Raw genomic sequence first — 18143 nt, 5'->3', positions numbered from 1 at the left:
TTCAAAATAAAAAAAATAAACGCGTGCGATTTCGCCGGGCGTCCCTAATAACACCGATCGACAGGTTCGCGGACAAGGTGGTCTTTTTCTCTCGAGACACCCCGTGCGTTGCGCGAAACCGATCGCCGGAGATAATTTCAGCGGTCGTAATTACGGGGCCCCGTTCGTCGACCAGCATCGATCTCGCAACAGAACTTATTATTGCCAACGCAAACAACGCCATTATCGTCATACGGAATGGGACTTTCGAGCGGAAGATTTATTGATATTTACCGACGGTCCAGCTTCGTCTCGTTTCGCCGCCACTCTCGAGATACACCACATATTTTCTTAAACTAAAGGGACTTTGCGTCTCGAATTCCGCCACAATTTCACCGCCAGTTTTTCCTCGGCTCCGAGAGAGCCGTTGGTCCGTCAAAGACGAAACACCGCGATAACAATAGGCGAGCCTTGTCCGCACGAAAAGGAGATTACGTCGTTCCGCTAGGACTCGGAGGAACCATTAATTTCGAAGGACACTGCGGCACACGGTCATAAATAATACCGGGCTGGTGCACGTAATCCGCCGTTGGAGGAATATATTTTGGCTGTCCCATATACTTGGAAAACGGGTAAAAAGTCAGCGAGTCGATACCAATATCCGTCTCCATCGGATAGCGCGCGGAATGCCATTCGCCGGACTATTATTCTCTCGGCGTGTGCTACGGGAAACACGCGGTAGGCTTGTTTTATTCCCCGTCCGTGGCGTGCGCGCGAAACCCAGTCGATCGAGCACGTGTACACGGGAAATTGAAGGATGAAGATAAATGAGGATCCTGACGCGCGGGACTATCAATATCGCCGCGTATCGCGTACCCCGTGACGCTGTAGCCACCTGAAGCGCACCGAATCCCGTCAAATGATCGACCGCGTCGTTCTCATTTACGAGGCAGTTCCGTGTCCGCGGCGGCGAGTTTTCACCTCGTAAGTTTCGGCCAACGACCACCGATGTGGAGCACTGATTAATACGACGCTCCGAGGAACCGTATTCCGTGACCAAAATTAAAAACGAACCATTCTTTATTCAACGAGCCCATTCCCCGTTGTATGCGCTCGAAGATTTAATGTTGATCTAGAGAATTAGACTCGTCAAATTCACGCGAACGCGGGAAAATTATTACAGTCCGAAGATTACCAGCGAGCTTTCGTATTTGGTGAAATTTTGAAAACAAATATTGCCAAAAGGCTCCGAGGAATTAGGTCGGTCCGTGTAAAGGTAATTGATACAAAGTCGCGAGGTCCTCCACGCGGGCCCGAGAACCTTTCTCTTTAATTATATTTAATAGTGGCGGGCGCGTTTCGATGGGAAATGTCGAGGATCGGCCGAGCACGGGCCCCCTTGTGTATACGCGTGACGAAAAAAAAAAATCGTTGCTCGATCTTTTCGCGATAAGTGCGGCGGCCCAATTTTCGACCGTCGACTTTTTCTCGCCGGTCCGGGCCGCGCGATAATTTTCGGTAGACGCGTAGTTAGGAAACAAGAACGGGGGAATAGTGGGTTAAGGATACAGGCTCGTTCTTAACAAGGTCTACGGTAACAAGAGGGCCCCGCGAACCCTTTCTTTGTCGGTGCAAGGGGTGGAGGGAGGCCGGCGATTCCGAGACCTCGGGCGCCTTTTCAACATGTTAATTGTATATTTGAGGTGTGGCGATAAACAAGGCAGCGTCGGTAGCTCTCGTTGCCGTGGAGTCTTCATTACAGCTGGTAATATATAACCGCGGCGCCCCGAGGGGGCACTCTCCCGATGCTCCAGAAGAAGTTATGAACTCCTGTATACCCGGTGACTCGATGATAACAGGCGCGGCTCTCGAACCCCCGGTAGCTGGATCAGCAGAATGTCGTTTCGTGTCAAAAGGCTGGTCGGGCGGAGAGATCGCGGGGAATAATCGACCATCGACCGTTTTTCCATCGGTGTTCTCCGTGCTCTCGTTAGATCCGCACTCGAAACTTTTAATATATACGATATTAAGGGCGTATCGGAATTATTCGACGGGGCGCGGCTGGTTCTTGTACGCAATCTCGGTGGAAGCGGATTTTTTTCCACCGTGCTCGGTGAGCCGGCCGTCTAATCGCGGTCATGGATCTCTCGGCGTTGGTCGTGCCTCGCGGCGTGTTCCGGATAAGGGCTCGAACCGGAGAAAAAGAAGAGGAGCACACGCGTGATCTCGGGTGCATCGTGAAAGCAGCTCGTGACGCGTACACGTACACGGCCGGGATCGATTGGCCTTCGGGGCCGGCGAACGAGGTGCGAACCGGTTCCTCGGAGTCGATTTTCGACGTGGAATTCGGCGGCCCCGACCGCCCCGCGAACCAACCCTCCGTGCACGCAAGAAGCGTCGTTCCTTTCCGCTTTTCTCGCGGCAGCTTTATCCGTGAAACAGAGGTAGAGGGGCGACCAGTCCAACCGACGCCCCCTCGGTGTCAGATTTTATTTATCGCGCCGCGGCTTTTTGTTTCACGGTAAATACCCCTGGCATTTAAGAGTAAGACGTTCCCCGATTTATGGTCTCCGGGCTGCCTCGAGTCCCTCTTCTTGCTTCGTTCCAGGCGTAGAGCGCCCTTGACTGGCCCACTCCTTCGCCCTCCTCGATCTTTCTCCACCGTCTCAAGACCGCCGTCCGACTTGTCTTTCGCTGACTGTTGGCGTTTTCGTTTTAAAACGTTCCGGTCGAATGCTTCCCGGCCATCGATCGACGTTAAACAACAGAATAGAGAAAAAAAATCCCCGCTCCCACTGTTGCAGATCAACATGGAGGCGGTCACGTCGCAGGACTACGACTCGTCGATACTCAGCAGGAACTTCAATCAGGTGGGCTTCAATACGTACAATTACACGCAGTTCGAGGAGAAGTACAAGCCGCGACAGGCGTTCAAGTACGGCGACGAGTACCAGGAGTACGGTCGCGGTTCGACCAGGCTGGGGCCGAACGAGAGGTTCGCGAGATTATCGGCGAGACATCAGGACGGCGTCGGGAAGCCCGATCAGAGGTACGCCAGGAGTCACTCGCAGCCGGAGAGACAGCACCATTTGTCTCACGAGACGCGCTCCAAGTCGCAGGACTCCCGCGAATTAACGTTCTATCAGATCGATCCGCCCGTCAAGGCGGAGAACGTTCAGCACGTTCACGCCAAGTCGCACCGTTCGAACGCGGATAAGGGTCAGGGCAAGAAGGAGCTGACCTTTTACGAGATCGACGGCCCGGAGAAGAAGAACGAGAAGTTCGAGAGCTGCAAGGACAGAGGCGAGAAACGGGACAAGTGTCACGCGGGACAAGAGAAATCGACGTCGGGCGGGAAGCACGGGAAGCAGAGCCATCAGGAGCAGAAGACGCCCGCTCCGCCCAACTATCAGCTGAACAGGTCGCAGTCGGACCTCACCGAGTGTCAGCTGCCCAACTATTACAGACACCAAAACAACCCTTACATCGATCCGCCCAAGTACAGGCAGTTCGACAGGCCGCCCAAGTATCAGGAGACCCCGCCGAAGTCGGAGCCTCCACCCAAATACTCCGAAGTGGCCAGGCGACAGGACGATTGCAAACGCGTTCAGGTGAGCGACACGCCTCGACGACCCTAGGTCAACCCCACGATGCTCGAATCGCCCGAATACACCTCCGCTTACATCCACGCGGCGAACACCGTCCAGTCACGCGTCGACCGTGTTTTGTCATTAGTTCTGATTATTCGTTAAACCGTGCACGCGAAGTCTAATGACCGAATGCACTTTCCTCGATTACACAGCCGTTTAAAAAACCCAACTTTCTAGTTACCTCGACGCTGGGTCGACGTTCCTTTGGCGGTATTGATTTTTAACCCGTTTCGTTATAACTGATTTAATTTTGCACGATTAAACGTTGCAAGAATATTTTAGCTATAAATCAAATTCGATCTTCAAACATTAATTGTCTTAGCTTTCTGGCTGATCCATTTGCCATGAATGAGGGATTAGGGATTCCTGCTAGAGCTCGGTACATACGCGTACGGTGCACTATAGCCCGAGGATCTCTGCTCTATAACTACTTGGTACGTCGATAAGCAATTAGCGCAGATACAGAGTGAATTAGCTAAACCAACTCGGTCCAATAATTGAGTGAAATTGATTTTATTCCTCAAAGACCGCTATGGTGGTGTCTAAAGTCACTCGTACTACTTCTGCTACTACTGGAACGATTCCTAACCTGGCTTACAAAGTCTTGTAATATCTCCCTTTCAGGGACAATTTTGATTTTATATTGGGAATATAGCAACACGGAGCGAGATCAGCGCGATACGAAGGGTGGGCAATCGCGGAGATGCGTTTTCGGGTCAGGAATTCTCTGCGCAGGGCTCGCTTTGTGAGCCAGTGCATTATCGTATTGCAAGAGCCAGTTCTGGTCTTATGGGTGTAATCCGTTTCCATGAATGTTCCGAAACATCTAAATAATAATCGCCATCTGGCACATACTTACCATGGATCCCTACTAACATAAAAATTTCTTCTCGACTTCCTGAAAAATAGCGTAATTTCTTTCATCGTAAAATATTGTGGTATCCTCGATAAATTGTTATTTATTTTACATCAGTTGCTTCTTCGTCTGTCATAGCGAAAATTTACTTTCACTTGGCTATTGAACTAAACAATCTCAATCTGAAATTTGAAAGGAAATAAGTTTGAACAGGAAATAGGAACGTTACGTTTTAATTTCATAAAGAATCGTACAGTTTTGGTCCGCGTTAAAACAGACAAAAGTTTCCGAGTTCCGAGAGTGAAACTACCCTCTTGGAGCATCCCTTAGTCGCGACCAATAAATTCCTGCCCGTCCTCGACGCCGAATCCTTCCGTTTCTCCGAGTGGCCGATCGAGGCGGGCTCGAAGGGCGCCGACTCCTGTCCGAGATGCTCGCCTGGCAGCCTGTTCCTGGTCGTTTCCGGTTCCGTTTTCGCCGCGCTCGATCGCGGAGTGCGCGAATCACGGCGATTAGCGGTCACGCGTAACGTTATCAATTCGACAGGAGGAGAGGGGCAAACGACAAGGAGCCGTAGGAGGAGGGAGCATCGGGATCGGCAGCAGCAGCAGCAGCAGCGGCGGTGGCGGCGGCGTTGGCGGCAGCGGTGGTGGTAACTTCAGCAGGGGGACCGCCGGCACTCATGGCGCCGAGACGCCCTCTAATCTGGCCAGTATCACGCCAACCGCGCGAGAAGCAGCACGTGGTCCTTCGTCGCGTACGCGTATACCGTACAAGTCGTGCGACACGCGCTGCCCGAACATAAACAACAACAACGTCGTGAAGGAGGACCAGTACCAGGAGATATACGACGAGCCAGAAGTGATTACCAGGTGCCACGCGGACGTTCCAAAGTCCCATCATCACCCGAGTCGGTCGTCGTGCGTCGGTGGTAGCGGTGCAATTTCCGGTAATGTCTGCCACGGTGGTTCCGGTGTGTCGTGCGAGGCCGCGACGTGCGACAAGTACAAGGACGCCGTGGACTGTTTGCTGAAAGCCAGCGAGGCGGTCCAAGGTCGTTTGTGCGAGAGATCGATGCTGAAGATCGAGAAACCGACCACGAAGGCGATCGTTCACAGTGTCGAGACACCGGTGAAGTGCGGGGATAGAATGAAATCGGGCCAGCACGAGCAAACGGTCAAGTCGAAGGGACACGATGCCGGTCACGGGTTCAAGGTCGAGAGCATCAAGTACTACGGCGAACTGAAGGGTTACGACTACAAATCGTACGGTACCATCGACAAACCGGCGGCCACTGCCCACGAGAAGTCGCATCTACACGGACCGGAGAAGAACGGTCACGAGAAGTGTCATTCGAAGACGCCCTCTTCTTCCGCGATGCAGAGCTACGGTCTGGCCAAGGTCGCTGGTGAACGCCCGCCCGAGAAGAGCCCGTACGCCGATCACTATTATCACCGATCGTCGCACTCGAAGCCGCAAACCGCGTATCAAGTGTACCAAGAGACCAAGTACTCGTACAACGTGAGCGGGGTGCCCGGGACGCCGGCACAGGCCAGCGCAGCCGCAGCTTTCTTCGCAAGGTCAGTTGCACGATCCACTATACTACTCGCGATCACGCGCGTCCACCTGTTTCCGCCTAGATTTACGACACCGCCGTTCGCCTTTCGTTCTTTCGCCAGTCATTGTTCCTTCTGGCCATCTGTAATTGTCCGCCTCGTGGCTACCGTTTGTTTACGTGACGCGTCCTTTAACTGGGCGTCGACTCGTCCGCCTGGAAAGACTCTATCGTTGTCCGCGAGACAGAATCTATCGTCCCGACGATGGACATTCGCGTGTACGATCCGCGTACCGATAACTTCCGCGGTAAACACGCGCGACAACCCGTGTCCTTCCGTCGTCCTCGAGACCGTTCGTTTCAGTATCGCTAAAGGCTGGAATTTTTAGTCTATTCTACCCACTCGGAAATGTTTCGGATTTTCAGAAGCTTGTTCCGTATATTAAATCCTCGGGTGAATCTTGCGGTGTTACGTAGAGTGTATAACAAGATGTCGTTTCTAAAAGAATGGCGTCAAAGTTACGGCACACGGTGATAAACCGTGTAGAAAGTTCGGTTGAGAGTTTTATAACTTTCTCAATTTTGTCACAATCTTTTCTGCGCAATACTTCCGCGACTTCAATCTTGGAGAAAATGCAAAAAGAAGGTTCGAAATTAGCAAACTCTACCTTCTTACCCTCGATCGTGGCGGCGACTCTGTACAGAAATATGGTAGCTCGAATTAATATTCCAAGTTCCATTTGTATCATTATGTCCGATCGTCTTTCACGGTTGGTTTCAGATTTTTTACTCAAAGTTCTTCCCGTTGACTCGCGCCATTTATCATGTAACGGATCAAAAACGTTGAATTTACTTTCGTCCGCAAATATTGCATCGTTCCACCGCGTTTGTTCTTCGGAAGCAAAGTGCACGGCAAACATTAATCTTTTCTTTCGATTTACTTCATTTGTGTGTAGCTTTTTACGAGCCGGTGTACGAACCGACTCGACGAACAATGACCGGATATAACATTTTTGTAGCTTCCGCGAACGATATTCTGTAGCCAATTTTACAGTACTTAATCTAATGAGATTCTTCATACGTTACGTCTTTTCCTACGCATTATACGAAATACAGCAATTTTATGTTTGTACACTCCAGAGACTCGTTAAGAAGATTTAATTAAACTGCAACGTACGGAGTACAAATGTACAATTCATTTCTAAGGGTTGCGTACATAATCCAACAGAGACTCGAAGGAATAGCACGAGAATATAATTTGATTTTATATTAGTAATTTAGGTTTCGAAAAAAATATAATTGTATAGAACGAGTGCACGAAACGACAGCTCGGATAACAGCACTTGAATAAAAGTGACGCTGCACCGCAATATTCCTTGATATTGAAAAAGCCTTTGATCGCGTCGAGGCCTCTTTATCAAATTAGCAGAAAACCTTTGCAATCTCACAATTTCGTACTAAAATCTAAGATCGTTGAACACGAAATTTTATCATTAGAAATTTCCATAGGCAGAGTTTCCAGAGGATGTCCGAGCAGATGAGTTCATCGACCACATCGATGGTTTCCATATATGCGGGCGATGGTCCGCAAAGGGTCGAAGCGTCCAACCGTGCGCTACTCTTTAATTGCAAAGATCGATTTCGGGTCAAATTCAGAACGGTGCGGTAGGATTATCGCTCTCTCGGTGCTCGGCGCGGAGAGAAGCATTCTTTCCCGAATAATTAACAACGATTCTCGCGCGTCGCGGTGGCCTTTTTTTCTCCCATTCACGCGTCCCGCGACAATGAAACGCCACGAGGGTGGCTGCGTTCTCGTACTCGATCGCGGATTCACGGGGATGAATTTGAAAGGCGATTGCCAGGGGAGGAGTATACCGCGTTCTTTAAGACGTCTGGAGCTTTGATCTCCGGCACGCGTTTTCGACAGGCGGCCGCGGAATGAAAAGCGGCGCTCGCGTGAGAGCGTTCAGTTCGGTCGAGCATAAATCGCGTGCGGTTTGCGCGGCGGTATAAAGCTCCTCCCGGTGTATCCCCGCGTGCTCCCTTTAACCCGACCACGACCCACCCGGTCGTTTAATAAACCTTAGTCACGGCTGGTGGATGTCGCGAGGCGGTGTTCTCGACGACGCTCGACGCCGCGCGACTAATTACGAGGACCGGCGTTCGATAACGATTTATCGCGAAATCGATCCTTCCCCGATCCGCTCCATTAACTTGGACAACGATCTTTTTATGCCACGAAAGAAACTACCCTGGCGGAATGCTCGCGGCGTGTCGCGCGATAATGAAAGGTATAATCGCGAATCGAGCGGTAAAAGTCTGTCGGTATGCGTTCTAGCGATGGAAGCAACCGAGCAGGCGCGACTTACGATCGTATTAGATTGTTTTAAAGCACAGAGGATCGGTGGAAACGACGATGCACCCTTAATAACATCGACGGAGCTGCTACCCTTTGGCTGATCAAAAATCGATTCACTCTTCGACGACAGAAAGTTCTTCGGCTTGTTATCGTTCGATTTTTGATTCGGGTATTCTCGTTTCTATCGGAGACCACATGGTCGCGTTGGGTTCCCAGGAATGCCCGAAATTCCCGATAATGTTCTGGATTTTCGCGAATATTCGAGATTCCCGAATATGTTCAGGATTCCTGGAGAAAATATAATTTATAAAATTATTGAAACTTGGAGAATGGAAAATCGATGAAATAGAAGTCTGCCCTGGTCTAGATCTCATCCATAGAGTTGTGAAAATAATGTAATAGAATACTCTAAGGTCCGACTCGCGAATTCACGTGTTCGATTCCATTTCTAGCGACACCGATAAATACTGTCGCGACATCGCTGGAACGATCTTTAAAAAGCCGAATAAGTAACGTATCGTTAATGGATGGTGTTATACAGTGGTCCTCGACCGATCGTGCACCGAGTGTGAATGATTTCAATGGACTCGTGTTGTCGGAGAGTGGCGCCTCGTTTCGTTTCTCGCGACGTTCGTTCGGGATTCTTTGGAATTGGCGTTCACCGTCTCGTAGAAGAAGTGGTCGTGCGACGAGAATTGAAATTAATCGCGCCTCGACGAGCCGCTGCGACGTACCTTGTTCTCCTTTGTGAAACTACTGGTTTCACGCCTGGCCAACAAGTATATTCCACCTGCGTTCGCGAGAGTGCCGCAGGTGGAAACAATCGACGCCGGAATACCTTCACGAATATGTTTCTCGACATAATTAAAACTCATCCCCCTCTCGAACGAGAATTCTCCATTTTTCTCCGTGCACGATCGTCCGTCGACCAGAGACTGACAAAACGCAGTCGACCGAAGTTGCAAAGATAATTAAAAAATAAAGCAAACCGGTAGATCAAATTTACTCCGAAGTTTTGAGGATTGGACGCGCGCCGAGAAACTTTTCATCGATATTTATCGAATTTGACGCGAAATATTGTCGAGATTCGAAACAGCCTGGAACGTTTATCGTTAAACATAACCGGCGATAAAGTTTCGGACAACGTCTGCGATGAAACAATGTGCTAGAGTCGAAGTTAACCGTCGCCTCCGGACACTTAATTTGGGCCTGGACGGTTCGCGATCTGTGTGCTCCCGGAGTCTCGTCAAGTATCGTCTTGTTTTTGCAACGAGATCTCATCCGAAGTTCCCGGAATACGAGTATCGTCCCGTTACTTTCGAACTTCATGAATATTCTCGAAACCTTTCCCGCCCGGTGGCAAATAAATAAAGCGCGAGGCAGGGGGACGAAACTTGCATACACCGCAGCTCAAAACCGGGAAACTGGACTCGCGCTCGCCACTATATAATTTTTAACTCGCTCGATTACAAGGAACCGGAACGTACGCGGAATAAAAACGATTCGTTATCTTTATACGAGTTTATACGACGATTGAGCTCCCAAAATTAAACGAGTTCTTCCTATAAAAATTTCAACGGAGTTTATTCCGAGATTCGGTAACGATTTAGTATCCGTTCGAAAGGGTTGCGCAATTTTACATCGCGCGTGGATCGTTGCTCGTAAAATGAAACCAAAGTTCAATTTTAATGCAGTCTACCGTGGAATCGGCAACTTTGCCCCTTTCGAGCGTCAATTATTTAAGCCTCGTCTCGCGCTCTGCGATCCAGTAACCAGAATATCCGATCTCATCAATACCTATCGTAATGATACGCAGTCTTCTGACTTCTAAAATGTTAATGAAACGTTTCCAAAGGATGCAGGTACGCGGGAGTTTTGAGCGGCAGTGTAGCCTCGCGTATGACGACGATCTTTTTCGAACTCTTCTTTTATCCTCTCGACTCCGTCCATTTCCCGATGGGTTTGCTAAGGCCAGCCCCGGATGAAGTTAGAATTTCCGAAGTTGCGAAACGACGTAGCGTCGCGGTTGTTGCGAGCCAGTCGCGACAAATAAAATTGACCCGGGGCGTTCGTCGTTCTCCCGCCGGAGAAAGGAAGTTAGCAGAAATAGAAGGCGAGAGGATATAAGGCGAAGATGGTGGGCCAAGTCCGCCCGTATTGTTAGTCGTCGTGATTTTATTGCCCTTTTATATTGCCTTCGCGCTTCTCCTTCTCACGACGGTCGCTTCTTCGCGCGTTTCGACTCGTTCGTCCTTTATTTCGTCGCGGCGCTCCGGTTTGCCCCGCTCGCAACACCGATTTTTACGAGGCGATTCACCGCTTCCCGACTCGCGCTGGAAATTGCAAACATCGACGCGCGTGCACCGCGATCGGCTGTGATCGGCCCTCGAGAAATAATATCCCGCGTGAGCCCTCTGCCTCGATTTTCACCCTCTCGCGGAGTCGTCGAACAAGTGCAAAACACCCAATTACCGTCGAATAAACAATCCGATATTTCTAGAAAGTGTAGCTTTTCGCTCATAGAGTCCTAGGGTTCTCTTAAGTATCGATCAATTATCCGAAGAACATTGAGGTACCATAAACAAAGGCATCGAAGTTTTCGCTGAAATTTCAGCGGGAAGACTTTGAGATCGGTTACAAACGAGAATCCGTACGCTCCTTGTTTCCCCGAGCATTATCATGTTTCTTCGAAAAGAGCTGGAGATTTCGTCTAGGAAGTTCGAACGTGATTTTTCTATCGGCTCGATAAATCTGAACCTGTCCGTGATACGGTTGTAATTATGGTCCATAACAGACACGGTATAACCGGTTTCGTAGGAAGCGTTCTTAAGAAATCTGTGTTGGACCCTTTCAAGCAACATTTTGTGCTTGACATAGCGCCGGGGACCGAATCGCCGATGCATATTCAATACGAGGTAAAACCAGAAAAGAATGTAACGCTTTAAGCGTGGAGAGGCTATTAAGTTCTGTCATACGGCCTTTCAGGAAACAGAGCTTCGTGGAGACGTGGTCTGTAAAACTTCCGGTTGAGTCTATGAATATTCCAATTGCTTTTCAATGGTCGGTTGAATACTATGGGCGTACGTCTAATCTTATCGAGCTTGCGTCAATATTTTAAAGAGCAAATGGAATTTCATGCTACCGTTGAATACTTTCACGTAATTGGGGACCCTGTGGACCACGTCTTGGACGACAATAAACGACGATGCAACGTGTCGAAAGTTATTAAAGCGTATCGACTCGGAGACCACCTTGGTCGACTTGGATAATTTAGATCGGTGGAGTGATTTTCAGCACGTTAGGGAAATCTGTGCCATCGGGATGGCTCCCTTCGTGGGAGCCATCGAGACCCGCGGACATTGAAATGCAACGTTTGCCCACGGTTACCCGGAGTCTAACTATGCTGTATCCGACGAGCGTGTAAGCCGGCAGGTATTCGTGACTGGTCGACGGGACGAGACGTTGAAAGGGAATCGGGGAAAAGGAAGGAAACATCCGGGGCTCCTCTCCGCTTGAATGACACGCGTTATATCCCATACATATTTATGGCGGCGACGACTTTGTTTTCATTTCGTGGAATGGAATCGTGCGGGCCAGCACGCGCGAAGATTCTAGCGCCGATAGGAAAGCGGTCCTTAATTGGACAGGTGACGTTTCCCCTTCAATTCTATCCCTCGCCTTGGAAAAATCTGAATCGTATTAGATCAACCCCTTGTCTTACAATGACGAGTCTGACTCGTTGCAGGTTCTTGATGTCAAGTTTCACGATCAAGAGGCTACTCACTCGTCATCGATACATTTTCACGAGGTATTTGTAAAACAGATCTATTCTTTTCCGTGGCCATTCATAGTATCATTTAAATTTAAATAATATAATACACTAGTAAAATAGTGAGAAGGGAGGCACATCCGAGAGTTAACGAGGTCTCTAACGACCAGTGCGAGAGGTGTCGAAGGATGACCTCGAAGGCTGGGGGCACCGGACCAGGACGGCCGAATATATCCTGTAGGTCACCGTGGGTTTGAACTCTCCGTTCAACAGGTAGCGCTCTCGTAGCCCGGGTTTGCCAGCGACCCGGCCCTCTCCATTATATTCATATCATGTAAATGCGCCCTGCCGCTCCGACTGCCTCCCATTTTCCACCCTTGCGCCAGACACGAAGCTGTGCGGTGCAGACAGAGAAAGAGGCGACGAGAGGGTAACGGAGACGGGGATAAAGAAGCAGGGACGAACGGAACGAGGAGAAAATCAGCCGTCGAGACGAGGCAGGGAGAGTGGAACAGAAGGAAAGGTACATCGAGATGGGAGAAGCCATCTCTACTTTGCATTTATTCTAATGGGATAATACTCGGTGTCTTGGCACCCGGACGTGGCATCTCGTTTAGTATAATAATTCCCGTGGAATACCACGGGCTCTCCGCGGATACCCTTCGATTATCGTCGTTCGAGGACGATTTATATTTTTCCTTTTCCACGCGCGGCGCGAGCTAGGCGCCGAGCGTGTCGACGCGTGGGCGACGCGCACGTAGGCCTGTCCGTCTTCTTTTATAACGCCAGTCCCGTGTTAACGCATCGGCTATTAACTTAAGCGACGTCCGTATGTCACTGTAATACCTACACGCCCCGGCGCGGCTATAAAGGATCACCGAAATCACGCTAAAAGGTTCCCAGGAATTAATCTCCTATTTAAACGAGCCTCGACGCGCGCGGTGTTCACGCTCGAAGATTTAAAGGGAGGCTCCACCGGATTCCTATGTCCGAGGCCGCGGTACGCGCCTCGGTAACGAGATATTTGTCTCCGTTGACACGCTGATAACTTAGCCGTGCCGTGTCCCGGTCAATTTGTTCGAAACTTGTACCGCGTGTGGTTCGTTTTCGGCGGCGGGACAGTTCAGTTTCACCTTCGACGCGGCCTCGATTTCACCGCGTTAGAAAAGAAACGAGTTCGAGCACGCGGCGCGTCGATCGACTCCCAGAACCGATTCACGATGTTGGTATTCATTTATTTACGAGAAACTGTTCAGACTATTATTATTTCGATGGGGAATCATCCGGATCACCCAAGGTGTTAAGGACCGCTGTCCCGGGGTTAAAGATATCGAGTTAAACCCTGGCTATAAAGAGATTACACCCCTTAATCGAGGGAATCTTAACGAGTTTCACGAGCGATTATTAAAAATCGATGGCCACGAAAGGCCGTGCAGAAGTTTGTAATTATCCTGCCGGACGTGCACGCACGGTTACTCGAGCCAATTATGTCACACCTCGGTACCGATATTGCTTTTCAATTTGATGCCATCGAAGCCCCATCGACGCGGTTTCCTTCCCAGTCCTCGATCAACCTTTCAATCTTTCGTTTTGCTCGTTTCTGGCGACGCTCGATCCCGTCCATTATCCTCCCCTTCGCGACGTCAATTAACGAACACCACCGGGTACACCTGTGATTAGCCGGTTACGGAGGCGCGACGCGGATATTGAAATCGCGCCGCGCGAACTTGGCCTAAATTGCCGACGGGACGTTAAGCGGCTCGCGCTCCGTTTATTATTTATGGAATAATAACGGGCAAAGTGATTTGCCGTCACTGCGAAACGCATCAGCCGAACGGATGCCTTCGACCTAGCGGGTGGGGGCATCGAACTCGTTACTGCTCGAGCTTAATCTTCTCTAATACGGCGATCCCCGTGTAACGCGGTATCTGAACGCGTGACGTTTACGAATGCTCGTCTTTCCTTTATTTGGTTAATCGAGACGCGTGGAACAATTCGTGCAATCCCTCGTATTTGCGAGCAAATCCTTCTGACAGGACGTTAGGATCGTCCGGCAGGAGCAATCACCATTCGGATCACGAACCTATAATTTCTGATGCATTAGGTCACGGTATGTAATGGTTTCTGACGCTAATTTCTGGTGCAAGGCATTAATACTTATATTTATTTTCTTTCTAGATCTCCATCGAAGGGATGCAATTCCTCCTTGAAGAGGGAACTGTCGAGTTATTAAAATTTCTTGCTGTTCGAAGCTAGTGTTAGCAATTCATCGAAAAGTGCGACAATTTCTCATGAAAATGAGCGCATTCTCGTTAAAAAAGCACGCTTTTCGACGAAATTTCAGTTAGTTGAAAAAATGTCCGCGTTTTGAATGAAATAACAAGGCTTGACGCGTTCATTATGGTCCGTATAATGAATAAAATTGCATTTCATACTGTGCATTAATTCGAATAGAACTCTGCCCATTTCCGGCTGTTGCGCACACGAGGACCGACTTCACAAATACAGTTTTTCCACGATCTGATAATTACAAAGATATTTCGTCGATTGTTTCGGTGCAATATAATAGATCGCGAAGCGAAACGGTTTGATCAAAGTTAAAATCGACTACGCGGGTTTTTTTGTTGTTTGAATCGGGTCGGTGAATGCGGTAACAGCTGTTCATAATGTTAATACACCTTTGGAGGTAGCCGGCGAACGGACAAAGCCAACTTTTAAAAATTTTAATTAGCAGATACGCGTCTCCAAAATGAATCCCGCACCAAAAGCAACGATCGATCCGATGAAATATAGTATTACGAATAATGAAATTTTATATAACGTACAGTGTAACGGAGATGGGCAGATGTTATCTGCCAAATTATTGCAAAAGTAAATTGAAATCATCGTTGGTCGTAATTAATGAATCTCTGATAAATATTTCGGGTAAAAATTATATGGTTTCGGTAGAATTATATCGAACAATATGCTATTTTTCGAGCTCGCGTTGATAACGCAAGGGATTACAACAATGGCGAAGATCGACGAAACCTTGACCCGTAAACAAGAATCGCGATTGAAGTGCAATTTAAACGACTTGCAGCGCCGAAAGAGTGGTGCATCCTACGTGACAGAGAGGTCTCGTGCCTGAATCATTAGTTATCAAAGTAATATGGTCCAGGGACGATTCGAATCAATTTGGAAGGTTCGTAACTCCTGCTACGTGGGGTTCACGACTGCTCCATATATCACCGAGTGGTCGAGCGATGCAGACCAGAGTGCAGTGCAGAAAAAGCACTGAAATCCTCCCCCGACATCGAGATTTCGGTCTCCGCGAGTCCTGCAAAAAATCCCCATCATCGATTACAGATTCTAGCATAACAGCTTCGAACCATCAATTTTTCAAAACTACAAATTGGGGATAATATTTTTTACCCATTGATACTCGATAATATTTAATTTATTTGTCTATAGTTTCCTAGAAAAAATTACGCTGGAATCGCCCCTCCAGAGACTCCTCTGTTTCCACGAGCCATCGAAGTTTAATACAATTTTCCGTTTTTATTGTTCCCGTGGGTTTTCGCTATACGTTAGCGTTCACGTCGCTTACCTGCACGCGAACGTTTGAAAAGAAACGCGCGTTAACACGAACAGTTTTGATATAACGACGCGGTCGTCCGTGCCCCGGGAAATTTGCATACACGCAAATTGAATGTACACGGATTTCTTATTGGCGCGCGTTGTAATTAACAATTATTTTCACCCGTTGTCTTCGCGGCGTTTTTAATGACTTTTCAGCGCCAGGTTTTCGCGACGCGATTATTTTCCCGCAAGAGGAATGATCGACGTAAAAAACGACTATTGATAGGCACCTTTGACTTCTCGCCGTCTGGTATCCGTGAAAATGTGTTTGGTATCTCTGGAATAATTACGACAATTTTGCTTTGGCGTTTGTAAAAGTCAAGTGCAAAGAGTCTAGAGAATAAAACTGATAGATCGAAAATAGCTTGTAAAGGGATTCTGTAGATTTTCTGGCGATAAATAACGAGGGCTGGCGCGGTACAAGGAAAAATCGCGTCGTTGGACGGGTCAGCAAGGATCGAACTAGAATGCCTGGGCCGTTTCAATCGTCCCGCCGCGAACCGCCGCGTTATTATACAAATATTTCACGGTTAAGAGGCTAGCGAGCGACCGTACAGGGTAGGCGAACAGAATTTAAACGACAGACGGCCATTTAGTCGCTCGAATCACGTCCGCCAGGAATTTTTCACGGGACTCGGGCTCTTGCAATTTTCTCATGGCGATTCTCTTTCTCTTTCTCGATCTTCTCTCGTTCTCTCGGCACGATAAAGATAGTCCGGCCGCCCCGGGCGAGAAGATCGAGAATGAATTTTCCCGGCCGGGACGAAGATGCTGCGAGACCGATATTTAATTAGGTGTATGTTCCCGCCGGGGGGAAAAAGAGACAAAGCTCCCGCCTTTGTTTATGAATATACGCTCGACGGAAGGAGCTTTATGAAAATACGGTCGACAATGAAACTAATAACGCGCAACGCAATATGCTTTGTAAAGCACGACGAAACTAACGGGGGACGGGGGTAAGAGTCACGGTACATAAAGTCGTACGTTAAATTTCATACGGACGAAACGCCTGGCGATTCCCGTGCATCGGTCCGCGAAATTGCGCGCGTGTTGCGTCGAGATTTATCCACGTTTTTGCGTTATTGATAGGAAAACACGCACTCGTCAATGACCTGGCTAACTTGCTTCGAGTACAGTCTATATCTTTGGTCTAAAAGATTCCACTTACAATACAAGGAATATAATAAAATAAAACTATACAAGATTGTATTCAACGATGTAAAAAATGTAGAAACTGCAGTCTCAGGAATAGACAGACTGCCAATTATTGCATTGTGAAAAAGTTTTTTTTCAAAACGGATGGACGGAATACCGAAACTGATGGTACCAGAGTCCCGAACAATGGTCTTCGTTGGTCTCGTTTCCACGGGGAGACGCGTGTATCATGGTCCATTAGTATGGATGCTCAGGTTCGAGGCGTTACTGTTTACGACACCGCTCGCGGAGCATATTTTCGACGAGACCTTTCGTCGTACTGTTTTCTAGATTCAATTATAGATCGTAGGCTACGCCCAGGAAAAAGGTCGACTTGATAAATCAGCGGGTATATTCGTGCCGCAACGAAGTACCTCGGTTGTTTCACCTTCTCTCGGCGCGGGGGCAAAGTGTCACGATTCCCGGGGCCGGAATTTCCTGGTGCATACCAAAACGAAAGAAAAAAAAAAAGGGAGCTTTAACCGTTCGATCGAGGATCCTTCCGCGCTCCTTTGTCGTCCGATTGCTTGGACGCTCCTGCCGTATTTTTCCCCCGCGATCCGTCACTCCCCGATTGATACGAGATACGCGTACTTAGGGGGTAAGGATTTTTTTGCCCCCCTGTCAGGCGGAACTCGATCGTTCTTGGTCGTTTTTCTTCGTTCGTTACGGTGGCGCGAGATCCGCGCGACGCGCGAACGATAAACCAGCAGGTACGAGGCGGTACGCCGGGAATCGCCACGACAAAATAACAAACAGCTCAATTAGGGGCTTCGTAAAATGCAAATGTATGCGCGTGCCGCCTTCGAACGTGCTAGCCGAGCTTTTCTTGCGCGGATGCGTGTTCCGCGTGGCGATGCGAGCCGCCTGCTGCCTCGAATCCGCTATTAGCGTCGCGATCGGAGACCCTCGACGCCCCGACGCCGACGGAAATTTGGAAATTCGACGTCTGAGAAGGCTCGAAACTCGCGAACATCGAGATACAATATAAAAAAAGATACGTGGTCATTGTTTCAATATGAAAAGAATCTGTAGACAACATCACAATTTATCCGAATGGGGGTCTAAGGGTGAATTGTAAAAACGTACCCGGAACGTTAAGCGGGCCCTTATCGAATGAAAGCAATTCCGATCAAAGATCGAGCGCGAATAACTCTCAA

The 18143-nt window shown here is 48.8% G+C and overlaps 1 protein-coding gene across 1 annotated transcript in view; it reads left to right on the top strand.

The window, feature by feature from the left end:
• LOC122396860 overlaps positions 1–18143 on the top strand; it is a 328173-nt gene that overhangs the window by 102116 nt on the left and 207914 nt on the right. Inside the window, exons 4-5 of the mRNA XM_043395583.1 lie at positions 2784–3590; positions 5032–6065. Of these exons, the coding sequence (XP_043251518.1) occupies positions 2784–3590; positions 5032–6065 (1841 nt within the window). The remainder of the gene's footprint in view (positions 1–2783; positions 3591–5031; positions 6066–18143) is intronic.

The sequence above is a fragment of the Colletes gigas genome, unplaced genomic scaffold (assembly GCF_013123115.1).
Source record: "Colletes gigas isolate AHSC1104 unplaced genomic scaffold, ASM1312311v1 Colletes_gigas_Sc00001, whole genome shotgun sequence".
In the NCBI taxonomy this organism is placed as follows: Eukaryota; Metazoa; Arthropoda; class Insecta; order Hymenoptera; family Colletidae; genus Colletes; species Colletes gigas.
The sequence above is the reverse complement of the archived record's forward strand: the minus strand, read 5'-3'. Positions and strand labels throughout refer to the sequence as shown.